Below are 27,820 nucleotides of genomic sequence, written 5' to 3'. Positions count from 1 at the left end.
GTACAAGTAAATGGGAAACTTGAATTACCTCAGTTGAAGATGTTCTCTGTTCTTCCTCCACCTGTATTGTTGTTCTCAAGCTTTTGAACAATTGCTGAAATCTATAAAATAGTTTAATTCATATTCCTTCCCCCACAAGTGCATTTTTATTTCTTACATCCTCTTAGGAACAAACTGAAGGAAAACAAAGTCATAATGTCACCACTAAAATCATTGAATGTTTACAAAGTCTGGTCTTCTGGTGTATAAACGAGTGTAACTCTGCTGCTTTGCCTTGTAAGGGTGAGGAATACTCTGATGGATGAGAGTGCAGTGTGTGTCTGTGGTATCTGTAAATCAGTTGGTGTAATCTGGGTGTTACATACACATGCAGAGGCAGTGCATGACAAAATGTGTAATAATGAATACTGCACAATGGAGGACAATACTACACAGCATAAAGATAAAGGATAATGACATTGTTCTCAAATAACAAACCCCTGAGCAATGCTGGCAAACCTGTGAGGGGACATAAGACAACTTCATTGTTTCATATGGTAATAATCTGTGTGTGCACGTGGTTTTCATAATGATCCGTGGATATAGAATATTATATGAGCCGTTCAAGAAGAAACTACCTGATTATATTGAATAATTTCCATATGAATGGTTTATGGTTGTGGGTTTTCTTGCTTTGCTTTTCTGAGATCTGCAATTTCTAACACTGGCTTCTTATCACAAACTTGCAGCCATACAACCTGATCTCATCGGATCAAACAAGTTAAATGTAGTCAATACTTAGGTGAGCAATTTCCAGGGTGATTCAAGAATGCAGTGGGAAACTGCTCCATAGCAGTATTCCTCTCTTGCCAGCATTCAACAAGCATCTCCCATATTTTTGGGGAGTTCACTTGATACATGGTTCTTCATCCTCATCCTTAATTGTCCTCTATCATTGCCATGTGCAAGTGGCTGCATTTGTCAATGTGCTTGTATTCTACTAAAAACCTTTTGTGATGAAAGGTACTACATAAGCAGTCATGCCAGCTGAGATTTTATATTTTATAGTTTTATATTCTATATTAGTTTTGTGCAGCCCTGGTTTAGTAAAACCCAACAAAATATTATTTTTAAAGCACCATTTAGGTCAGCCTTTGACTGAAGAGTTCAGAGCACTGTTTCCTTGTTAGAAATACTTGTGCAGAATCAGAAGTGCTGGCATGTACCTGTCAAAAGGACAAGATTAAGCAGCATTTCTGTTACCACCTGCGAGATAAACAATAATTATCATGTTGGGGTCTTTTTCTTTCTTCATAAGATGTGATTTAATTGACTTACTGGACTTGAGGGAGAGCTGGACCTGGTCATTGCATCTTGATGTTTGCTTTCACTCTAAGCCAGCTGACGTAACATTTCTACATATTTGTGTAACACCTACCTCTCTTGGAGGTTCCACCTCTCTTGGAGAAAAATATATCTATGCATGAGAACTGTGTGTTATAATAGCTGAGAGCTATGATACAGAATGCAAACTAACTTGTTCTCATCAAGCTATAAGATAGCATCAGCAGAAAATGAAACAAGAGGCTATTGAACCTATTGCCAGGAGAAAATGCAGATTAAATACAAATGAACACAAAGTACAAATGAAATATCTGAACAGGCTTATATAATGAAAAAGAGGGAGCCCAACAAGCTTCTTTTCTGTTTAATGCCGTACTCCAAAGACAAATATTACAGCTAAGTTTTCAAGGAACAGAAAGTCATGCTTTTATTCTGTAATTTTTCCTGGCAAAGCCACAGATCAATTTCCTTAACTGAATGCAAAGAATAAGACCTACAGCAAAAATAACCAAACCACATTAGCATGATCATAATTGTCATCACGTAAACACAATTGATTTTCTTACTCTAAGGCTATCATGATCCACCATTGGAAGGAAAACCACACCAGAAGTGAATTATACTCTCTGCTATTAGTTTGGGGATTCAGTCCATATACTGTGTCAAAATGCTGATGCCTACGCTCTGAGAACTTCCAGTGAATGCATCTCTTTAGAACAAACAGTAAAATGAAGTTAGGAGTTGACCATTCCTAAATCTCTTGTATTTATATATAAAGCTGGATGTGTACATTTCTAGAAAGAGCAAAAGAATAAGTTCTCTCTTTGTTGGTGGTGTTTCTTTCAGTTTGGAAAAAATAATAGTCTCCTCAATATTCTGGATACTTTGCAATATGCACTTTTGCACTATTTCCTTCTTCTGGTCCTATATGAGGATGCTCATTTCCAAAACCTTAAAGCCTAGACAAGTTTCATTACTACTTTTAAAATTGGATTTAGGTGAAGAAGTCCAATTTATACAAGCTTGGAGAGGTTTTGTTAATACCAAGCATATCTGAATATGCCTGTCTTTGTACCTTTGCAGGATTTCACATTGCCTAATATAATGTTTGTCATGGTTTTAATTTTTTCTCAAAATGGATCCCTTTCATGTCTGCTATTTGCCATCCTTGCCAGAGTCATTGGACACAAGAAATACAGTATCTACAAGATGCAGAACTGCTTTCTTCCTTGCACTCATGTAATATGTAATGGATGGTTTTAAGAAAGGATCTTTACTCTGTGCTTTACCTATTCATGTGTAGGATTTTGATTTCATTTGAAATGAAAGGCGTAAACCTCAGGTCTGAAAACTAATAGAATTTCTGCATTTACCTGCTGATCCATAGCCTTTAGGTTAGATTGTGTGTCAGCCAGCAGTCGGCTTGTTGAATGAAGCAATACTTTAAAACTAAAATGAAAAGATTTCTGTTATATGTAGCCTGACACCAGATATGAAGGCAGATTTCTGCTGGCTTATTATTGGAAATATTTTCCAGTATGTCTGATAAGCGAGATTGAACAAGCCATAGGAAGCAGACCTAATCAGATAATGCTGACTTGCAGACCAGAAAAAAAGAGAAATGTATTTTCCTAAGTGCTGTGCCTTCACTTGACAAGACTGAGGGCAAAATGGTTGGTGTAATGGCAAAAGGCACTCAGAGAGCAGGGAGTAAACCTGCTGCTTCCTGGGGGTGGCTGTTGTGTCTGAGCCTCTTTTCTTGTGCACATTCCTTGTCTGTGTTATGGAAGGTTTGCATCTAAGTGCTTGAGTACTTTGGCACTCTGGAGATGGGGCATGTAAAAAGGACTGGGAGAATATCAGACTGGATCACCTCTTCATTTTTCAGTGAGTCTAGGTATTTTTTTGGAACTTCAGAGGAATTCAAAATAGACTTATGAGAGGGTCCCCCTGAAGGATTGAATGCTGTGTTCTGCTCACTCTCAGTGCTGCAAATCCTTTCTGGAAATACACTTGAACACTGAGGATATTGACAGGACAAGTAAATTCTCAATATGATTACAGGACCTTCATGATGTTGCAGGATGGAGGACAAAGGAGGATCTTTTAGTAATTCTTAGGAAGAGTTCCCAAAGAACTGAAGCAAAAAGATTCCTTTATTTCCATCCCTAGGTACAAAGTGGTCATTACCACAGTTTGATATTAACACAGAAAGATATTTAACACAACTTCAGATTCTTTTGTGTCTTCAGATTGCATGTAGATAATAATTATAACAAATGCAAACATAGTGCCACATTAATATTGCATGACAAATGTGCATACTTTTATTTGTTGGCCTGAAGACATTAAAAAAAAAAAAGTTGGAAGATCCTCTTTATTATAAGGGGTTTTTTTTAAAACAGCTCAGCTCTTGGTTTTGTACCTTAAATGTCTCTGCTTAGGGAAAAATTAATTTATTGCTTAAAACCTACTCTGCACTGATTTTTCCAGGGAAAAGATTAAAGTTTTAGATGGATTGAGTGTCCCTGTAAGTATATTCATATGTGTCTGGACTGAACATGCCATCTGTGGCTTCTGCTTTATTTTTCTTACTGTATATTTGGAATTCAAAATAACATTTATTTTGTGAGGAAAAAAAATCAATAAATCATTTAAATTGTCCTACACTTTGTATAACTAATTGTAATTAGTATGTCTTTGTTGGCAAGGGCTTATCAGGCACATAGCATGAAGAGTCAAAGAAAGAGCTTTATAAAGAATGATATTGTTGTGTAAAGTTAATTGTGACACTATCTCTGCTATTGCATGTGATTGAACTCCTAATTTTTAATGTGGTATTCCTCCCAGTAGTGTAGCTCCTACTGTTACCTGAGGTTCTCTGTAATGCAACCACAGAACAGATTTTAGTCAGTTCTAGATTTTACACTTTGGTGCCAAAAGGATGTAGTCTAGGCTGGAGTCAGCTAAATTGTGGCAAGTGGTTGCAGATTCTAGTTGTAGTGAATTAACTTGTTTTAATATTTGTAATGCAAATCTTGTAGGTAAGAATTTAATTAACTGTGATGTCCTGAGCTTTGGTGCCAGGGGAGCAGCCACAGGCTCCTCTGATGGATCCTGTCACGTGTGTGGCCTTCGAGGAGCTGCTTGCCTGCATCATTCCATGGCAGCATTGCCCAGTTTTAACCAGCTGGCACTGGGAATAGCTGAAAAGATGATGTTACTAAGAGCACTGTAATGTGGAAGAGAAACCAGAGCATTTGTTTATAAAGCAAAGGACCACTGTCCCACTTAATGAATGTGTTCTAATAACTTGGGTTTGCTGGAATTATCATATTCCTGATGCTAACTGAAGTTCTCACCATTCTTGATACCTAGGCATTAGTTTAGATTGACAGTGGGCTGGCTAGATGACTAGTCTTGTGTTTATTATTATCAAAAAGCTGGATTGTGAAAGACTTGGAAAATTAAGTAATTTGCTACTTCAGTTGATAGCAGAGAAGCTATAAAAATTCTGGTTTCGAGCTTTTAACTGCCATTCTAATAAGTATGGAGATTTTTCTCAAAGCTTCCATTTGTATTATTAACCTCCTGCAGACTATTCAATGAATATTGAAATAATATAGTCTGAAATTGTCCAGTGTTGAAGAAACTGTTCAGTGGGATGGTAGGAAATCAACTGTCACCCCTAGGTCTTCTTCCTGTGACCTTCTCTGTGCCAGTCTCCTGCTTTTCTGAGCTGTTTGCTGTGCCTGCTTTTTTCTAAAGAAGAACTTCTGAGAGAAGAACTTGTGCCAGTCTTTGTTCAGCCAAATAGGTCTGCCTACAATCAAGGTGCTGCCTTCAGTGTAAATATTTGAGCCAGTGGCTGCAGGACCTGGCCTTCAGAAGATCCTGCTGCATAGATGTAGTGACTCTGGGGGAGCAGAAGGGGCACAACTAAAGCTAATCCTGTGTGTCTTCAGGATTTGGGACCTTGTATTTTAAATGAGACTTTAATTTAATTTAATTTGACCTCTTCTGTCCACAATGAGCAAAAGATGCTCTCCAAAAAGCCACCTACTATGTAAGCCAAGCAGTGGAGGAGTTAGAGGAAGTTTCAGTAACTCAAATGTGAGGATTATTTGCTTCTTTTTGATATGGGGACAGAGGTGAGTTAATTAAGAAAGCAGTGAAAGACTTGATCCATTTCAATGGAATATAGGTAGTAAGAAAAACCCTAATATTGATACTAAACCATAATATACCTATATGTGTGCATATGCTTCATTAAAATATATGTCAAAAAAGAGAAAAAAAAGAAAAGGAAAGAAAAATATTTTGTTCTTTTCATTCTTTAAGGAAAAGTTAATCTGGAGAAAGTTGCAGTAGTAAAAAGGAAGGCAACATCTGTGTTAATTAGCAGTTAATCTTCAAAGCTTGACTGATGGGTTACATTATGGCCTTTTGCAATTGAATTAAAAGTCAGACCCACGCAAGTTCTATTTTTACCTCCTTTTTCCATATCAGAATAATTTGTCTGGATTTAAGATTTCATTTTTGCTAAAAATATTGATGTTCCATAATCTAAAATGAACTTCTGGTTAGTGCAAATAGGCAGTGTAGAGAAGAGCTCTGTGGCTCCAGATGCAATTCCAGAGAAGGTGGCTTTTTGGTGTGATGTGGTGTTAGGGATAAGGACAGGTGCATTCTCCAGGGAATCTTTCTCTTGGGTGTTTGACAGTTCAGCTCTTTGCTTCAGGAACTGCTGTGTGTGTGCTGTGCCTTGCACAGTGAGGATACACAGTGCTACTGTAATGTAAACAATCAGTTAGTAATTTAGCAACAAATTAGGAATTAATTTTAGAATACCTTGGAAACACTCTTCTGAATAGCACAGCTGGGGGAGACAAGTTGTTGATAGAGGAATGCAAGCTGATGAAGGTCTAATCTGTGGAGTTTGAGTTCCCTTTTTCCACTGAATATTATCTGTTCAGAAATAAAACTCAGAGTTAACATTCTGGCCCTCCATAAGCTTTTTTTTGTGCAGGCATCCATCCTGGTAAAAAGCAAAGTTCTCAGAAAAATGTGAAATGTGTGGAGAACAATGTAGCACCGCCTTCCCTTCCATGGCAGTATCAAAGAGGTAGTGCTTGAACTACCACAATGACTGCAGACTGTGGAAAATTTGAAAGGGTATCAGCTGATGTGCATCAGTGTGGGTTTTGTCAGCTGAGTATCAGGTCCAGTCTTCTCTCTTAAATGAACAGAGTTAGGGTACAATCTCATGCCAGCTATTCTTTCATTTTCACCATAGCAATAAAACAAAATGTCTTTATAAAAGCCTCTGCTCACATCCCTATGTCACAGAAATACAATGTACACCTTTACAAAGTTGTATCATATTTTCTGTTTAAATGTAAAAAAAATCCAACCTAATAGAAAATGTTTTTATGAAAAATTAAGCTGCTTTCAGACAAGGTTAGATGAACTCCTTTCAGTATCTTGTATTGAGAAGGTAAGAGCTAATCAGGAAATTTCTTCTGTATTCACTAACAATACATTTGACTAAAATATGCAGCTAGGAGTAGTGAGTGCCCTTTAATACCAAAAGAAAAGGGTGGGAAAGCCTCCTTAATTAAATCTCTTCAGGGATCCTGGATTAACTGCAGCTCTGTTTAGTTTATATCCTCCCTGTAGAAAAATGTGCAGACCCAAGACAGCAAATATTGATTTAAATGGAGATGCAGGGAAAAGGCCCTGTTGTCTTTTTTCTTCCACTTGGCACAGTTTTTCCTTTTGATTCATTTTTGGTTACAAAGGATGAAAATCTAAATCCTTCTCTACTCCCTTTCACGCTGTGTGAAAATATTGAACCAGGACTCAGCAAACTGGATGCAGCTAGTGGTGAAGAGGAGAGCACATAAAGCTGCCCAGCAGAGGACTGTGGCACCAGCCCTGAAACCTGTCCAAGGTTTCAGCTGCCACTCCCTTTGTCACAGCCACCAGGGACTGCAGTGAGTGTTCAGCCTGGCATGGGCCAATAAAAGGGAGGAGCAGTGGGACAGGGTTACGCCATGGGGCCACAACCAGGGAAATTTTGGCATTACCTCCCCATTTGCTTCAACCACTGCAAGACCACAGTTCTTACCTGAAGACTCAGTGTGACCTGTAGAAGCCCAGTAGCTGCAATAAATTCATCTACCAGTTCATGTTTTCTACAGGGAATGCCATTCATCTTGAAGAGATGAGCACAAGTTTGAGAATGCATGAGAATCACTTTGAAATAATATATATGTGCAATATATAGGCTGAAGGGCAGAGTTTACAATTATAATTCTTTAGTCTTGTTTCTCTTCTGTGTGCTTTGCAGCAAGCTGGACCTCTATGATCACCCTTGATAAACAGGAATTCTGCTTTTCTTCTCTGAGATCAGCAGCAGAGGTGTCTGAAGGAGCCCTTGCTGCCTGGGTGAAATAACTTCCTTGTCTCATTGCCTGAGCTCACGAATGAGCTGAGATGCATCAAAGTCAGGTCAAGGAATCTGAAATAAGGAAAGTACAGAAGCTTGGACAGCAGAAGTCAATTTTCTCAAGCTGCTGCCTTTCCCCCACCCCCCTTTGTTTCAGGTTTCCATGAGGGTATTGAATAGAAAAAGAAAGGAAGTAAATTAGAAAAATGTACACAACACAAAGATTGGAAATACATCCAAGCAGATGCCTCAGATATTTCAGTACTTGTAGTAACAGACTAGTTCTTATTTCTGATGTTGGTTTTGCCTGTCTTGCCCAAAATAGTAAGTAAATATAGGTCAAATAGTTTTGGTTTTAAATGTTGTTTTTTTTTTTTTTTAATTAGATGCAGTTAAATACAAACTCATCATTTCTCACTCCTTTTTGTGATCATTCCTAAGTGTCCTTCCTGTCTTTTTTTCAATGCCATTTTCACACGGGGTTTATTAATTGTTACATCTCTTTTTAAATCAGATTGTGGAGGGAGATTCTTGTGGGCCAGTTTGTGACTAGGAGTAACCTTTACTGCAGGTTTATAGCAAACTCAACTGAAATGGACACTTGTCCCTGTGTTCCATTGGTGCAGTATTGATAGAAACAGAAAGCTAATATTTCTGAAGATAAATTGAACAGTATGTCACCCAAGTGCAGTTTATTTCAGGATTCACAGTAAGGATCTACCAAGAGTTTGGGCTGGCTGAAATGCATCACTTCTCCATGCCCAGGTACATCTTGCTGGGCACAGTCACTGCCTGAATCTGGAATGTGATCTGAGCTGTTCTTAGTGCATTCCACTTGTGTAAGTTTGCATAAAACCATACGTGATGGATAATAAAACATCTGTCCACATATAAATGTTTCACTTTCCAGAATGACCTGAAGCACAGTGTGGGAGACAGTCTGCTCACTGCTAGAGAGGCATGGTTGTTTATTATTAGATGTCCTGCACTATTATGGGATGCAAAGAAAAGACGTGTGTACACTCTCACAGACACACACAAGTACAAAAGAATGAATAATTGTGATACATGGCTGCCTAACAGGTATCTTTATAATGCAGAAATAGCAACCATATTTACCAGGTAAAATCAATTCTCTGTGCTTGCATCTTTGCTCTTCTTCTGCTCTTTTTTCTGCAGAAAGTATGTATTAAAATAATCAGCAAGAGAGCACTGTGTCTTAGAGAAAACAGAAATAAATCCAGGCTAGGGCAGATATTCTTCAGGATTTGGAGTCTGGCCCTTCTCCTGTACCAAAGGTTCTTCCTTTGCTCCCCTTAAAAACCAGCTCTCTGGCAAGAGAAGTGTATGTGCTCCTCAGGAGAGAGGTGAGAGCCTTGCTATTCTCTCAGTGGTGGGTGCATTTTTCTATCAGCTCATTCCAATCTGTCATTGACATCTGATGTGAAGAGAAAGGCAGAAAGGCAAAGACCAAGGCCGTGACTAGGGGAATGTGGGTGTTTAATTTGGCAAAGCAGAAGAGTAGTTCAGCAGCTATACTCAGAGATGCTTCCTCAGGAGGAAAAAAAAAAAAAAAGACATCTCAGTCAACATAAGTACAATTTGGTTAGTATAGAATTAAGTAGTGGCTCACCAGTATGTGCTGGTAGATAAATCGATTTTCCTGTATTTTTAGTTGTAAGAAAATACACTGTGATTCAGCAATGCAAAAGCCAGAGAAGCCCAGGGAGAAGAGGAGCTGATTGTCTTTAACAAGGGAGGGCAGAGGGGACGTGTACCTTCTACCCTCCTTCCCAAGGAGCTGTCACAGATGAGGCTGACACGGGGCACTGACAGAGTGCCAGGCAAAGCCAGAGTACCCTGACCCCTCCCAGGGGTCTCCTGGTGCCCCACAGAGACAAATAAGTACCAGAGACAATTCTACCTGAACATAGTCTAAGCTAATCCTGACATATTTTTGAAAATATTTCTGTTTATTTTGAATCATTTTAACAAACTCTTTTGTTGGAAGGACATCTCACATTATAAAGCCTCTACTCTGTGTATTATAGTCTCTTAGTTTGTTTGGACCAATACTCTTATTTATACTTATTTATTAATCAAGAGGCCTGACAAGCTGCTGCAAATAAAGCTGCTGCTGATTCAGTAGTTTGGTAGGAGAGTCATCTGAGGATTAGATTCTATAAACAGCCTTTGTGAAAAGATATATATTTTTTTGTCAATTAATTTGCCTGGAGAATTTTGTCATTTCAATCTGTCATTGTTGAATTTTACTTTACTGCAATATTTTGTAATTAAGTCAGAAAGGAAAAGTGTCTATCTAATGCTTTTGGCAAGCTCTGTGTTAATTAATAGCTTTTTGAAGTACTAAATTTCCTTGGTTTTTATCTTAATTAACACTCTTAATTGACCTTCTGTGATCTCTAGTTTTTCCCAAAAGAATTTAAAAAATAGACTTCTAAGTTCTTTTCTGCAATCAGATTGACATGCAATTGCTTGTGTAGACATCTTCTCTGCCTTCACAAATGTTTTTTTAATTTTTATTTTTTACCACTGAAGTCCCCACTGGAAATTACAGTCCATTGAACCATAGAGCTAAAATTGATTGTGCACATAAAAAATCCTGGAACAATTGAATGAAGAAAAGAACTTCCTGGAATTCTGTGCTAAAATCAGAACTCAAGTGACAACAAAACTTCTACTTGACTTGAACTCACTGGCCCTGGATCATCAAGAAAATATTTTATGTTCCTCCATTTACCCCAATGACAGAAAAAATTAGTTTTTCCTTCATTTAGCCTACATCAGAGCAGGTTATAGAAGTCAAAGATGAATTTCAGTTACCAACATTTTTAGGGTGCATTCTCTATTCCATCTTCTTTGTATTCTTTTTGTGAAATAGTGGAAAGTTACAGAATCCTAATTGGTTTTATTTTAAATTAATTTTTAATTAAAGCTTTATTTGTCCCATATTACAACTCTAGCAATCCTAAAACTGCATTTTACTATTTTCTTCTGAAATATAGAATGCAAGTCTCTTTTGTGAGAAACTGTAGTCAGTTCTTTCTGCTGGAGTTTATGGAAGGCATTACTAAACATGCAAATTCTATGTTTTGAGACTTGAAACTTTCAAGTAACTATTAATCTTGGAGCTTACTTTTATATTCTGAGATTAAATAACGACATTTTAAGCACTTAAACCTTCACCAAGAGCAAGATAAGCAAGCATATACTTTGTTTCAAGCATTTTAACTAAGTTGATTCCACTGCTCTTTTCATGTCTTTAATGTTAAGCATATGCCCATGTACTTTTCTGAAATGGTGGATGGTATTTAGCAGAGTGAATTACAACCAATAACTATCATTTCTTTAAGAATACTAATAAAGTGTGAAGTATGCAAAATAAGCTTTCATTTTTAAGGTAAACAAAGTAACTTTTTGTGAGCATTGCCTTTTTATTGCTGCTTTCAACCGTAAATCATGTCTTGAACGCAAAGCCATCTTTTTAAAACTGTATTTTGGAAAATAGTACATTATTTTCTCCTGAGCTGTTGAGACAATTTCCTGTCCATATCTGGTACCCCATTAATTTTATACTATTAAAAAAAGTCTCCCTGAGCCATAGGAAACAATTTTGGAATTGTTGCACACACATACCACAATATATCTGCCTACTCTAGTTCTACAGGTGGTGGTTAACAAATTCCTGTTTACTCTATTTTGGGATTAATATCCTCCTTGCCCCAGATTTGTGCAGTTACATAGCATTATGCTACACAGAAATGGAGGATTTTTTTATTCCCTATGTGTAAAATTTGAAATTTGAGTGCAATTGCAGTAACAAGAGGAACTCTTTTCTAATGAGTCTCAAAAACCCCTGACCAAGAGACATGTAAAACTCTCCTGTAGAGAGGGAAATTGAGTGCACAGTGTTAGCATAATAGCAAGGGCTGAGACATTGCTTTGCACTGCAGTTTTATGGGATGATATTTTAAAAGGTGTTCGGAGATTTATGGCTTTTTAGGGACAGCTAAAATTGTTTTCACATTTCTAATATTGCTTTCATTAGAATTTTGAAAGTATGTTTATGGTATCAGATTGAATTCTAAAGTGTTACCAAATCACCCAGAATCTCCACTGCTCCCTCATATCCCTGTGTATCTTCAGAGGAAAAATGGGATGAATATAAGTGCTTTGGTTTAAAGTATATAATCTGTATTCTGTCATGTACTTCATCTCCCAGGGAAGGTACCTGGGAACTCACTCTGCTGTTTTTATTTATCCTGCCAGTGCAGTATATAGATGAGAAGACTAAGGTCCAATGGTATTAAAACAAGACATGAAATATTGATTAATTCTTTTTTAAAATTCCTTTTTCCTCCTGAGTATAGCAAATTTCAGATGCTACTGTCAATACAATGTTCTCCAATAAACCTCCATTATTGGAAGGGTCCTGATCTTCACCATGTTCTTATAAATGGTTATTATGATTCTGAAAAGCTTGGAAAGCTCAAGGCCAGTGTTTTCCTGGTGCAAGAGCAGAAAGCAAGTTGGAAGCAAGGCAGCCTTTTATCATGGCAGAATGTTATTTTGAAATAACATGAATTGTACTGGGGATTCTCCCTGCTAGACAGCAGCAGAACATTCTGGTTGAAGAGATGAAGATCCTGATGGGGCAGATAAACAGCTGTACATTTTTGTGGCTATAAAGGTGTCAAAAAAAGCACAATACAGTTGCTATCCACCTAATGAAGCATGGGTGTTTGACACCCTGCTTTAGTTTCCACTTGTCTTTCTTCACTTTAAGTTAACCCTTTATTTATTGTTTCCAGTGTGATCTCTACAAAAGCAGCTGAACAGGCACTTAGCTGTTTCCCCAAGGGAAAGGATATTTCAGGAAAGACAGGGATAGAAGTTCACACCAGGTCACCCATGAAGGATGACAGACACAGGCAAGGAAGAGAATATTTAACTACTTTCAGTGTCTTGTTCTCAGCTGTGGGAATTGAGGTAATTGTTTTTCACTAAAAAAACCCAATGGTTTATTTAAACTGGAGTGTACTGGAGTTTCTTTAGGAACATAAAGCTCTTGGAGCTTTTCTACTATCCATAATAAAAGGTATTACACAGAGAAGGAATTTGAATCTCTGGCCTGTATGTGCCAGGTAATTGCCATGATAAAGGTGGTACAGCTGCTTTTTCACCCATTGTCTTAAATAGTATTTAGTTCAACTTGAGCAAGGAAGTAACACAGAATCTGTGCCAAAAGCCACTGATTGGTATATTTATGCAGGAGACTGGAGTACATTCTAACTCTGAACCAGGATAAACAACCTGAGGTTGGTTCTTCTCTCTCACAGGGATGTTGGGGCTTATAGGCTGCATAAATTGCTATAGGTTTTGCTCCACATGAAAATTTCATTCCTACCCCAGGATGAAAACGTTTTCAGAAGATTTTGTTGGTGGCAATAACTGATTTGCACATAGGCTTACTTGGGAGTTCTTTTACAGCAAAACTTAATTGTGCACAAATGTTAGGCTGCTTTAGCTTAGGATGGAGAACAGACTGCTCCCTGCCATGCCCAAAGGCTAAGAGCTTACAGGTGTGGCAGAGAGCTCATATATCCCCTCCTCTCACTCACACCCAGCTCTAGTAAGGTGGTTTTGTGAGTTTCATGGTATCTTTCTTTGGAAATGGGGCATTTTAAAATAATTTAAAGATAATTGTTTTCACTGATTTCAGTAAAACTGAATGCAATACCTGCACAAAGCTGGACTTCAGCCAGTTTGTAAGCAGCAAGGGCTGAGTGTGCTCTCACCACTCATGAGGTTTGAAGGCAGTGTCTGCCATGCCCAGGATGACTCCATTGAATGCCAGACCCCCAATGGTAACATTTGTGTGAGCAGAGCCAGCAGGATTTGGTTTGTGTTTAACAATGCATGTGTTTGCTCAAACAACCAGTCTGTGAGCCAAATCCTTACATATGTAATTTTTCTCACTCATGCAGGTGATATTTCTGGGCTGATTGAATATATCCAGTCATTTGAGCAAAGACTGCCAATCTGAGCACTGTCCTCTGGTGGTTTTCTCTCAGCTCAAAGAATGATAACACATAATTATGTAAAGGGATATGCACAGAATTTTGGTTTTCAGAACCTTCTATGAGATGGTTTTGTACCAAAATATTCTTGGAAGTTTCATTACTGTGTGAACTTTCAGGTCAAGGATAGCCCATTGCAAGTTAAGATTTTGCTTGCAGAAAAAAGATGGGTGCCTGCTCAGAGGCACACACTACAAATTTTGACAGTATTTTGGTAAACTTTATCTCACTTTACAAACTCCACTAATTGCCATCTTTCAGATGTGAAAATAAATTATTTTCTGTTTTACTAGAGATGCATTGTTTGACTTCAGGTATTTAACATGGTATGTTTTTATGTGGACAATAGCTGGAGGCCCCAAGCTGGGAAGAATGAGAGCATATCTATAAATAATTCAAAGTAATTCTATGGTTTTGACAGATTGTCAAGCTGCTTAATGCCTTTTGTTCCAGGCAATAAATTGCATTTCTTTGATAAAGTGTTGATAATTTCTCATTGCAATTTGTTTTGTGTATGTTGTATTTTTACAGAGTCCAGTCAGGTTCATATCTCAGCACGGGTTGGTTTACCTTAATTTTGGCTATGGATGCTTGCTATGGAATTCACGTCTATGGGATGATAAATGACACCTACTGCAAGTAAGATCATAGAAAATTATTTTCATGCATCTACAATTCTGATGTCTTGTCAAAATTTCACAATTGATTTTAATATCATAAATCCAAAAAATGGATCAGGCAGTCATTTCCCAGTGTTTTGCATTGATATGACACTATTGTCAGCATATTCATTCCTGATATGGCATGTGCTGTTGATAAAATAAAAACATTTACAAAATCTAACATCAGATGTCATAAGGAACTATTTTTAATCAAAGATCTTTTGCAGTTTCTGAATTAGCTGGAAACAAAGTATGCTCATATTCTTTTGATAAAATGTACTTGCTTCCAATGCTGAAACAAATCTATATAGGAAAAAACTAATACATTATTTTCTGAATACCAAATACCCCTGGAAGTGAAATAAAATGATTAGCCCAGGATAGTTACCTGAAATTACATTTCACCACCATTGAGCAACCTACTTGAACTTTCTAGGTTATATATGGCTTGTTTTGAGTAGTAGGGGTTTCTAATTAGATAATAAAACAAGTCCTGTGAGCTTTATCACCATAAACTAACATAAATTCCAACCAACTACTGTTAGTGACCTTACAGTGACAGTAGAATTATTAATTAATCCTATTGTCAGAAGTATAGCTCTAAACACAATTTTTACAAGTCCAAGTTGAATACTTTACTGTGTATGGCAGAAAAATGTAAAATGAAACTAGTCCTCATTCATGCAGAAAAGCAGAAAATGTCATGAAAAACACATGTTTCTAGTACATACACATCTATTCTTCTGTACCTAAGCTGGTCCAGGTCCTGCATGTAACCAGTCCTGTGGGTTATGAGCTCCTAAAGTCAAGCCTTTGTGCAGGTTCTCACTCCACATTCTGTGTCACTCCAGTGTGACATTCCTTGCAGAACCTAAAAAATATCACAAACAACAGAATTTGAGTCACAGCTGTTTAATTAGGATATCTTAACATTAGAGGCTGACTTTTTAGAACTTGCAGATCTCACTGATTGAGTCATCCAGATGGAATGAGCAGAACGAACATATGTTGTTCTTTGTTTATGAAAACACACAGTAGGCACCCTGAGATGAGGGGTGACAGGACTAAAGTTGTCCTCAGAGAGCTCAGCCAAGCTGGCATTGCATAGCCCTGATGTAAAACCAGTCAATGAGAGCACTGTTGGCAGCAGAGAAGGACGTCTCCTCAAAGCTGTGATTCTGACTGGATTGCCTACTTATATTGGATGTTACTCTTGTAACTGCCTTGTTCAGCCAGTTCAAGAAGCATTTTCAACAGCTGGGACTATCCAGTGAGAAGTCTTTGCTTACTTTGCTTTGCTCACTCCAGCACCTCAGTGTCTGTCTTATAGTGAGAGGCACAAAACTGAACACAGGATTTGAGGTATGGCCTCGCCAATGTTGAGAACAAGGCACAATCACTGCCCTGGTCCTGCTGGTCACACTATTGTTGATCCAAGCCAGGATGCTTGTCTCTTGTATTCAGGTTATTATATGTATTTATGTTTTTCTTGAAAATAGTCCTAAAGTATATCTTTCTTCTCCCTAGGTCAGAAGGCTTTCGTAAAGTTCCCTACCACTATTACGAGCCAGGAAGAGATGAGTGTGAGGAATACTTCCTCCATGAAAATGCTCCATATGGAGGCCACAGGTTTATCACAGAAAAAAAAGTGTTTGCTAAGTGGGCCAAGAAGCAGACAATAATATTTACACATCCCAACTGGACAGTGTCTTGATAATGGTTTACTTAACTCTCCCTTAACAGCATATTACAAAAATGCCTCAGTTTACAATAGTTTTGCTTACATCTGGCTGGCCTTTCTCAGCCTAGGTAACACTAAACTAAAAACCAGAAGACAAAGAGGGTGGTGGTTCAGCTGTTAAGCAAAATTAATCATCTGTGGAAGGCAGACACATTGTTTGTTATTTCTTAGGGTTTTAATCCACACTATGCACTTTATACTTTAACTGGATTTTACTTCAAGGCAGGAGCAGTTAACAACAGGTGAGATTTCATGTATATACAGGTGCACACAAAGAACATGGTGGTCCTTTGAAAATTATCTGTCATCTCAGATATTTAAAATTATTTGTAGCTCATTTTCTGTACTGAAGTGCTAATTCCATTTGTGGTATCAGTAGAAGTTTTTGACAAGAGAAATGTGAGGAAAAATACAGATCTCTAAGGTCCATGAGTGAGTAAATTTTAAAATACACCCGAATATATTGATATACAATATATTGTGAGCATTTGCTTATATGGTGAAATTAGAGATGAGCTAAGCATGGTTCTTGAACTATACCCAACTCTTGAATGGTTCTTGAATGAGAAGATATTATCTGCTTAAGACTCCTGATTAATTCATAACTTCTGAAATGCAGCTTCCTTCCTGGTCAATCTGCACCATCTGGGACTATGTAGTTTGTGCTTTTTGAAGCTGTTGTCCCACAGTTCAGCTCCAGCAGAATGACACTTGGCAAAGATTGTGTTTTGCAGCCCATGATGAGCCTTGGCTGTTGTACCAAGCCTGCTGTCAGTACCTGAGCTGGTGAGTGCAAAGTTGTGTCATGAATATCTCAATTTACTCCAGTTGTGCATTTGACTTGCTCCAACATCCAAATAACAGTATTTTGACAGTATTTCCCATGCAGCCATCATAATTTATTTTAGATCTCCATTTTCTCCATCTTTAAAAACAAGGATAGTGTCTATCTACCTCACATGGGAGTTGTGAGGATTAATTTGATTTAATTTAAAACACTTTCCTGATGCAGAATGCTCCAGATCATTTATTCTTAACACAAAAACAATGGTACCTGTCATTTATTCTTGTCTGTTGGGTATTTGAAGAAAGTGACAGTGTGTCTGGCTCTGATGGCAAATTGATCTGTGCATCCGCTTTCCTGCTGAGGATAATTTGTAATACTGAGTTCTATCAGCTTGCATTGCTTCAGATGAAGTTGAAAGAACTCCCCATCTCACAGTATTATCTGCACATTAAAAGGCAGTTCAAGAATCTTAAAATATACTCATCTCTAGTTTAAATATGTATTTCCAAGCTTGCTGTCATGGAAAGTTTTCAACTGCAGCAGACTCATTTGTAATATGGCCATAATTCAACTACTCATGTGAGTTTTATTTAAACTGTATTTAAACTAATGCTTTAAGTTTAGAATGTGTCTTATGAATATTTTAACATCTGGAATGTCAGATTCAACACTGTAATAGCCAATACTGTGAACACTTGAAAGAATTACATGTGGAACACGTCACACAGGGTTTATTCACACTACTTAAACATTAACCAACAGGAAACTTTGTATGCTTTTGTAAATCAAGAAAAGGGGAAAGTAAAAAGCTATTTTTACATGTATTTGTATACTGACTATTTCCTATTGTATATTTGTATATATAAATCTATATTTTATATGTTCATTGCATATATATTCTCTCATCAACTGCTCCAACTCATGGATGGGGAGGAAATCTCCACTTTATTCCTCCTCCTGATCATTGGTTTCTTGTTCCTGTTGGTAGGTGATTCCAGGGTATCATCTTTGTTGCCCCTTCTATTCTCAACCATAAATGCAGCTCTCTGATTTTATTTTTTATTATAGCTCAACTTTCACTGCTTATTTTAGTACTCCTAAGTATTCATTCTGGTTGTCAGGCAAAGGCTAGGGCCATGCTTATGATCTTGGATAAACATCTGGATTCAAACATGGGCTTTGTCCCAGGTTTCTGGTAATCTCACCTCCTGTTTGGAAAAGGAGAACAATAATATTTTCCTACTCCCTTTCTTGACTGACTTTCTTGAAAGCTGTCGAGATGAATATTCCCATTTTCAACTTATTTGTATAATGCTTTGAAGAAAATGTGCCCAAAGTGTCTGAAGATTACAGGCAATGCTGTGATATACAAGTAATTAAAAGTGGCTGTTTCTTTTTCCTGGGGTTTAAAGTCTGTTGTAGGCTGATACAACATGGGATGAAATCAAAAGGGAAAAAAGGTCATGGCTGGATGAAGAGCTGTAGTAGCAAAACCAGATTTATCAGCATATGCATCTTTTCAGTTCAGATGGGTGGCTGGATATATGGAAAGCTAATAAAAAATTGTAAGGCAGGATTTGAAAATGCAGGACATGCAGAATTAGGGAGAATGTTCCCCACCTATTTTACAGGGCAGCCTGGGAAATCCTCTCATTCCTTTGAAGGAAGAGGAACTGAAATGAAGAACATCAGCCAATTGAACTTGTATTTAGAAGGTTTCTGGGTTAATAGAAAGCTGCTGTGAAAGTGCTGCACATGGAAATTGTTTGGGCTGGACAGATTTACATGGAAGTGTCCTCATGAAGCAGAGTGTTTTTCCCCAGTGAGCATAAGGATTCTGCCTGAGTTGTGTTCACCTGCAATGTGGTTTTTAAGCTTGAGAAAGTTTTTAAGAGAATTAATACCTGCCAATTCACCATAAATGTGTTGTAAAATATTTCTTCATTCTGAAGCTCTTTCAAGAGTGCCTGCATGCTGCATGAAACACTATCACAAAGGACAGCTGAGAAAAATACAACTCTAGAACATCTAAATGTACACAAAATTAAGAACACAATTAGAGTTTGGGTGTCACAGAGCAAAGTAAAAGTGTTGCTCTCTCCCTGGATTTGCACTAAGAGCAGATCCACTTCAGAAACATTGCAGCAGGCTTCATTCATATTAGAGAAAATGAACATCAGTTCTCTTATTAAATGAGCCTGTCTTTAGCATAAGTTAAATGCTTATTTACATGATTTTTATTATAGGAGTAAATAACTGTGACCACTGTGTTAAAGATGATTCTGCAAAGAAATTACTTGGTTGAAATCTGTTAAAAACCAGCTGTGGTACTAAAGAAAGAATGTCAGTACTTGGATGTGTATAAGGGATCTTGGTGATTCACCTTCTGAGAGCAGTTAAGAAATCAGCTGAGAATCACTTATTAATTCTTTAAGATAAAACTACTACAGTTTACCTGAATGTAATCATATCCTAATTGCTTATTCATTCAAGCAGTCCTATTTTAATCAGCTACTCATGAGTATAAAACAAGCAGGGAGTCTACCTGAGGTTTTCAAAATGCGTTTTCATGTTGCTGCTAATAGAGGAATGCTTAAAAATAGTTTGGCCTTTTTTTTGCCATCAGTAGCTGAGTAGTCATCAAAAGTTTCTTTTAATATGTAGGGGTGATTTAAATAAACTTTTTCTTAAAAAAAAAAGAGGGGGAGAAAAGACATAAATGGCTTTGTTTTAATAAACATTTAAATTTTAATATACTCTATGTTTTATGTTGCATTACCTTCTGATTTTTGTTTTCAAAATAGAAAGTTTTAAATAGGAGCAGAAATTTTCATTCATCTTTTTGACTGGCTAGTTACTATTCATAGGTACTTGACTGAAAAAAATAAAAAAAGTGTTGTTTTTTTCTTTCCAAACTGACATAACAGACATCCTCCCAACCTTTTCATCCCCATTAAATGTCCAGATCACATCCTTCTGCTTATCCAAGGCCTCTTCTCAGAAAGAAAAAAATTAGTCTATATATCCAGCCAAATTCCCTTTCCATCTGGGCTGGGAGGCTCCATCTGCAGACTACTCTTCATCAGTTACTTCAGCAAATGGGAAGGACTGATGGAGAACTCTACTTAGGAGCAGATGGTGTTCCAACTTCTAAAAAATGCCCCTAAAGTGCTTTAGGCAAGGAGTACCCGTTGATCTCTCTTGGAAATACTTTACTAAAGTGTTCAGTTTCTTCACATGTCTTTAGCTGCTGTGTAGAATAATTGTCCTACTCTCTCTAGTAGGAATTATCAGCAATGGGATAGCATGCCCTTTACAGGAAAAAATAGAGGCAAATTCTGTGTTGTTAAATATTTCCACATAAACACCACCAGGGATGAAGAAGTCAGTGTGACACAAATTATCTGAACACTCACTGATTTAGGAATCCCTGAGGACTCTCTTCAAAACTAATGAAAGTGGCTTTGGCAAGTTCATGAATACAGCACCTACCCCAGTAAAATCTTTGCACTCCTGGGTGCTAAGATTAGCAGTGTTTTGTCTGGGAAGTACCATGTGCACACAATGCTTTGCAGAATTAATAAAGAGAAGCCCATCTGACTCTTGGAGGGCTGATGCTGATGGTCTTCCATTATTCACCTGCTTGTGGGCTGGACTGAAGTAGGACCCCACACAGATTTAGCTGGCAACAGAGCACAGATTCTCAGCCAGGAGACATGTCCAGGTGAGTAAGAATTAAATACTTAATCCCTTGTGAATTATAACTGGATGATGCTCTTAGTAAGTGGAAAATCAGAAGCACTTTACATATTGATGCTTATAAGTTGCTGCCTTTTTTTCTGCATGTGTGTCAGAAATATTGTGTCTTTAGTTGTGCTCAAGCAAGCCTGGGGTTTGTTCATGATGAACTTTAGGGTACCCACAAGAGTGAACCTCGGTGTTAGTATCACACAAAAGCTGTCTGTGATCATGGTGATGTACTGTGAGCAACAGTCATGTATTTACTAAAAAAAGTCCTGTTTTTCCTGGCTATATTTAGTTCCTTTGGGGAAGATATGTTTCATTTTCAACAGATGTGTCTCGTTCTGTTCCCTCTTTCCTGAGAGGATGCACAGGAATGAAAGTTAACCATAGAGGAGTGATGCCAGCCACCAGATTAATTTCTGTTTTTCTGGCTGTTGCTGTGATGTATACAGCTGAAGTCCTAGGGAAGAGGAAGTTTTTTGTAAACGTTGTCTAAATCTACAGAAGTCTTGTGTGTCTGCTCTGGATTAGAGTCTCCTAGGCAAACCCTCTAAAAAGGCTGAAGGAGAAGGAAAAGTTCTCTCCATTGAAAGACAGGACTTCTGTGGAAGCCATAGTGATCTCTGTAGCACATCTGGGCCTGCTCCCCCAGCTTCTGTAAGTCCCCACCCAGCTGCAGCTCTGGGCTCTTTCCAGCCCCACTGGAGAAGAATTCTCCACCTGCTGATGCAGCCTGTGACCTACACAAACCCTGCCCATCCTCCCCTTCTGTGGGTCAGGAAAGTGCAGAATCTGCCCTGGGGGTGCAGTGTCAGAGCAGGGACACACTTTCCAGCCAGCAGGGTGATTTGCTTAGGGCACAGTCTCACCTCAGGTGCTGAACTCAGTTTCTTGGAATGTGATAGGAGGGATATCACTGGTGGTGTTATTGTTTGTATGATTAACTCACCAAGAGTTATTATTTTATGGGTGTCTTAAACAGCTGATTTCATGTCTTTTTTTGCATTGCTTGCTGCTATTTCTGGGAATTCCTCAAAATATGCAGCTGTCAACATCTGCCACTGCTGTTCTAATTTACTGGGAAGAGACTGTAAACTTGAACTAATGCATGTTCTTACCATGTATTATGCATGATAGCATGTTACACATTTTATTCTCTACTATAATAAATAATGTAAGTTTTGTGCAAACTTAGTTCAAGAAGCAGAAGTAGTACTTTTTCTCTTATAATGTGTTGCCCAGAGCACTTTGCTGGAGCTCTCTAAGTGCCATTAACAGCTGGCAGCAAATAAACTGTTGAAACCAGTCAGGAAATTATTACTAAATTTGACATTTTTCACTGAAATGTCAGAAATAGTTCAGATTGCTTTTGTGAACCTACTCTGGCACTCACAATCACAATTCTGTGTTCTGTTCTAAGGAAATCTCACATCCCAAATGTAACTTGGGAATGACATTTTTGACACAGATGTTGTTCAGAGGTTAGGAGGGCAATGATCCCAAAGTTTTTATATTTATGGGAGTATATTTTTAATGGGAATTGAACACATAGAAGATTGGCTTAGTGCAGTGTTTTCCATAATTTTGCTACTGGAAATAGTATTTCTGAAGATGGCTGAAGGAAAAACAAATTTTGTGCCCACTGCTCTTTTGGCTGATCACCTGCACCCTCCTCATACACACACACACACATCTGCAAATACAATGAGTGTCTGTAGGGAAGATCCCTTTTTATCAGGTTGGGGCAAGTAAGAACAACTAAAACTAATGTACATGGTAAATACAGCTTATAGTACTTGATTAATATTTATTCTGTGTATTTCCAAAGCCTGTGTCTGTGTTAGCAAAGAATTATCTTAGCTGGATAGGATCTGTAGCCTGAGACTGTTGGTGCTGAGGACCTGATCTCCACACTTATCTCTAGTTTGATCCCAGGGGTTGAATGCCACTAGTGACTGGAGCACATCCTTTGTTTCCATCCAAAAGAAATCTGGTGCACATCCTCAGGAACACTCCTTCATGCAAACTAAAACTCATTAATTGAGGCCACTGTACTGGACTGCCCCACAGGAAAGTGGAACTCCTGCTAAAACATCTTATGACTCAGGTTTTGCATGGGTATTTTTTTCCATGGGTATTTTTCTTTCAAATTTGAGATCTGATTCCTCCTGTCAGATCATGGGAATCAAGGGCTCCTGATTCTTCCTAAATATACCATCCAAATGTGCTCCATAAGTCAGGAGTGTGATACAGGACAGTGATCCAGCATGGGTACAGCATGGTAAGTGCTTTGTTTGATGAAGAGTTAATGTGATTCTGCTCGTGGATGTAGTTTTATCCTGAACATGCTGGGTGCTTGCTAATGCATGCATTGTTTTTATATACTGCAAGACACATTAAAAATTCCTTTTATCATTTTCCCAGGGTTATTTTGTTCTTGTGGCCTTCCAGTTGTATCTGTATATGTGTGCATATATGCATTTATATACAGTGTGCAAACATTCTTCTGTTCCTAGAACGTTTCTATTATATGCTGCTAACATAATCTTTTTTAGGCAGTTCATTTTACACAATTTATTACTTGTATTCTTTGGTTGCCTTTTTGTAATGCTGACAAGTGTATTGGTAACAGATACCACTGTAGACTAAGAAAACTTTCATACTGTTTATACTTACTTTGTATGTTTTGCCATGTGTTTTCCTGCTATATGTTACTTAGGTTTTGCTCCCATTTTGAGAATATGCTTCTATGTATTTGCAAAATTGTGCCTGGATTATTTTAAAACATGAATAAATGTATACAATTTTCCAGTTGTCTGACATAATTTATGCATGATTTTGTGCAAAACACTTTTGTTCTTGTTTATGTGTATGCCACTATAATAATATCTGACAGTTCACTGAACTCAAGGAAACAAAGATCTTTTATTCTAATAAGTGTTATAAATCAGCTGTACACTCTTTAAAGACATTTTAAGGCATCTGCCCTAGAAGTGTTCAGTAATGTTGAGTAAACTCAGCCACAAAACCTGCACTTACAATAACTCATGATTGTATTTCTGTGTGTTAAAACAATTGCAGGCACAAGTGCACTTTGTGGGAAAGGTCCATTGGATCCTGGTCATAGAGGGCACGTCCTTCCAGAGCAGTGCAATCTCAGGGGTGAGGCCACTGAAACCCCAGGAGTGGACACTGAGCATATGCTTGAAAGAGCCAAGTTTGAAGGGCTGGGGGAGAATCACATTTCAGGAAAAGGTGCAAACCTCTACGTGCAACTACAGTGTTGACAAGAGTGTGAGCAGGACCTACGTAGCTTTTGTTTCCCAGTGGACCCCATGGTGCTAAGGGAGGAAGGGAACTAGACCTCATTCAGCCTCTGGTCTCTAACTTCCCTGTTTTCCTGTTCCCAGCCAAGAACATGGTTAATAAGCAATAGCTTCGATCTGTAAATTTATGCAGTAAACATATGTAGAGTAGCTGGGCTTGTGAAAGTACTGGAGATTTTGGGTTTATTTGTCAGCTCTGGCATATGTAATGCAGCAACTGTTACCACCTAATTCTGGGCCAGATTCTGGTATATCCTGCTTAGAACTGGGCTATTTTGTCAGCTGCCAGAGTAAGGAAAATGAAAAAGTATTTCTGTGATAAGGATAAGGCTAAATAAAGGGAAAAAATGCTTCACATGCTCAGCTTTGAGGGTCCTTCAAGTCTGATATGCTGCCAAGGGGCTTGTTAAGAATTTGTGTGTTACTTTTTCAGGCATACTCTCTGCATAAACCATGATGTTCACTTCAGAACTATTACAGCGTGAGCTCTGAATGCATATTAGTAGCATATGACGTAATACAGATTCATTTCATCCTTTTTCCATGCAGGATGGTTGGATATATTACTCTTGAAGTACATCCAGACATGACAGTATTTACTGGGATGTGAGTGTGAGTTTATTTGACTATTTGTCAGAGGACCAGATAATTAAGTAAAAAATAGTTTAATTGTTGAATTAGCCCTCTTAGAGATTTCAATACCCCATAAAATGGCCAGCCTAGACTCCTGCAATTTTTGCTCCTGTGGCTTTACATTTGGATCTTATTTTATTAATTTGTACCAGATCACCCAGTAATACTTGTCAACAGTCTCAGTGATATTTTCTTTTTATTACCTATTTCTTCTGTAATGACTGAATCTTCTGTGAACATTTTTGCTTTCCTCTAAATTGCTGATAAAATTGTGAAGTAGTGTATGGCCAGAAAGCTATCCCAGCAGAATACTTGTTCTCTGATCATTCCCCATTCAAATTTCCATTTTGAAATGTCAGTTAACCAGTTTTCCATTCCTTTAATGTGAGACATGTCAATTATGTATTATCATGTTTTCTTAACTCAAATGTCACTAATACCACATCAAATGTCATATAGAATCAAAGTGTATCAACAGTGTTGTCTTTCACATGTACTCACAATTGGAAAAAAAAGCCAGCAAATGTGTTTGGCAGTATCTATTTTCCATATTGCACTAAGACTGGCATTTAGCATATTTCTCCTCTTTAATTAGTTAGTAATTGAGTCCCCTGTCAGCCATTCCATTACTTTACTCCAGATCAATTTCAGACTGACAGGACTGTAATTATCTAGGTCATTAAGTTTATCCTTCTTAAATATTAACACAACATACGTTTTCCTCCAGCTTTCTGGAACCTTCCCAACTGTTCCAAGACTTAGCAAAATGCTGTAATAATAAAAGAGATTCTGCAGTCAGCTCTTGAACAACTCTTGGAGACAAGTTATCTGAAGTTGCTCACACAAGTGTTTCTTACTTTCTTACTTCATACTTCATTAGCTTCCATTTAATTTTTTCTATTTTCTTTGTTGTTTTTTTTTTTTTTTTTGTTTTTGGTTTTTTTTTTTCTGTTTGTTTGTTTTGTTTTGCCTGGTAGTTTATCATCCTCAGAGAGTATCACCAATTGTCTGTCTTTTCCTTAAATACTTAACACAAATACTTATTGAACACTTCTTTCTTACTCTTTCATTACTCTTAACAAATCTTCCACCTCAATCTGATAAAGAACTGGTACCATTGTCAGGGTTCCTAATGATTTTGAAAAATATTGTCCTTATTCTCTGACCATAAATTTCTCCTTACAACTTGGCTACACTTACTGAAGGAGTTATATATGTAATGCCTTAGTTCTACTCTAGATTCAGTGTTATTAACCTTCTTTTATAATTTCATTGATTTATAATTAAGTAGAGGTTTTCATTAACCCTTTGAACTAGATATTTTTTGAACACATACAAATTTCTTTCCTGATTTTTCAGCTAATAAATGTTTGCATTTTCCAGTTAGTGACCTGTTTTGTCTCCTAGCTGATTCTCCTTCTCAATAATTTTCAGATTGGTAAAAGGACTGCACCATCTATATAACTGTGGGCTTCATTCTCTTTGTGCCCAAAAAGCTCTTAATTTACTTCTTTTACCAAAAGCCCCTGATAATTTTTCATTATTTCTGAGATGCTGTCTCACATAAAATTCTCATTCTTGGAGAGTTCTCCATTTTGGTTTAAGTAACGCTCATATAGAACGTTCAATAATTCAGCAGAGGTACCAGGATTGTGAAACTTCAGGCACATGTCAGGCAGGCTGCAGCCTCAGATGATTGTGCAGTCTTTTTGCTCCTACACATTACAGAGGGTGCAAAGGCATCCAGTCATCCTGCTGTCTTCTATGATTTGGTGATTTGCAGACAGCAGCTACTATCCCATCTAGTGTTTTATCTGTTAGAGTATTGATCCATTGCATTCACATCATTTGCTTCTGAGCTGCCAGTGTCCTGAAAACACACTGTGGCTCTTTTACTGTGGAGTGCCACTCTTCTTCTCCCTCTCTCTACTTGATCTTTCCAAAAATAGATTATAACCATTGATTTTAATATTTTGATTATGCAGTTCTTCCCATCTAATTTCAGTAATACCTGCTACACTGAATTTATAAATAAGCAATTTTAATTCCTTTCATTTTTTACCCAGACTATTTGGTGTTATGTTATAGAAAATCTACTACTTGTACCTTCTTCATGAATTTTGGTTTCGCCATCTTAATTTCATCCAGAAAGACTGGGAGTTTTTGGTTGGATTTGGTGGGTTTTTTATCACTTCCTCCTTTAGTACTTATTTTTACCCTCTTTCCTAGAGGGCTGTTTGCCTTTCCAGAGAACAGGAGACCACCTAAATGGTGCCATCCTTTCACCTGCATCAAAAGACAGGTGCTCCATTTTCAGAATCTTTTTTTCCTCTCTTCCTTCATTCACCAGCCAAGGATAATATCCTGGAGGATCACACAGACATTCTTAAGTAATGTTCAGGGTTCCCTGGCCATGTCTGAGGTCTGTGGGACAATCCCTATGCAGCAGAGCCACTGATGTGTACAGTCTTTCCAATTGTCTTTCATCTCCAACCTTTTCCCTGAACTGGTTGGACTACACATTACCCCTAACTGCCCTTTCCTGAAAAACACTTCTGCCTCTGGAGAATTCTGGAACTTGGGTGGTGGTGAATTGTAGATGGAGGGAAACTGTTCAAAGAGAAGTGTTTAACATCTGCTCAATCTCTTTTGTTTGTTGTTGCACAGAGCAACCAGACCTCTGTGGGCTGCTCAGTCCCTGGGCTAGCAGCTCCCATCTCTCCTCAGGACTGGCAGAATTTGGGAACTAGGGAGTCTGGGTTCTGAGACTATGTGTAAAGTGAGCAAAGGAACTGTCAAAAAAATGAAACTTAAGATTTGTCTTGTTTTGTCATAAAATTGATCAAAAGCTGCATCTTGTATGGGAAATTTAAATTACAATTAGCTAGCACTATTTGCTGGCAAAAGGAAAACATTCTACCAGAGAATTTCTGATTAACTCTTCTCCTGTCCAGAGGAGAGCTATCTAAATTAATTGTCTTTGACAGGTGAGGTCTGTCCTCATTTTGGTACAGGAGATAAGGTACTGGTTACGACACAACTGGGTAGACTT

The 27,820-nt window shown here is 37.8% G+C and overlaps 1 protein-coding gene across 1 annotated transcript in view; it reads left to right on the top strand.

Moving 5' to 3' along the window:
* ST6GALNAC3 (ST6 N-acetylgalactosaminide alpha-2,6-sialyltransferase 3) overlaps positions 1-23,620 on the top strand; it is a 210,506-nt gene extending 186,886 nt beyond the window's left edge. The window contains exons 4-5 of the mRNA XM_056497296.1: positions 14,407-14,514; positions 16,065-23,620. Of these exons, the coding sequence (XP_056353271.1) occupies positions 14,407-14,514; positions 16,065-16,251 (295 nt within the window). The 3' untranslated portion in view covers positions 16,252-23,620. The remainder of the gene's footprint in view (positions 1-14,406; positions 14,515-16,064) is intronic.
* Positions 23,621-27,820: the final 4,200 nt, after the last annotated feature.

Source organism: Oenanthe melanoleuca, chromosome 8, assembly GCF_029582105.1.
Source record: "Oenanthe melanoleuca isolate GR-GAL-2019-014 chromosome 8, OMel1.0, whole genome shotgun sequence".
NCBI classification, from domain to species: Eukaryota; Metazoa; Chordata; class Aves; order Passeriformes; family Muscicapidae; genus Oenanthe; species Oenanthe melanoleuca.
This window is presented reverse-complemented; position numbering and strand designations above follow the sequence as displayed.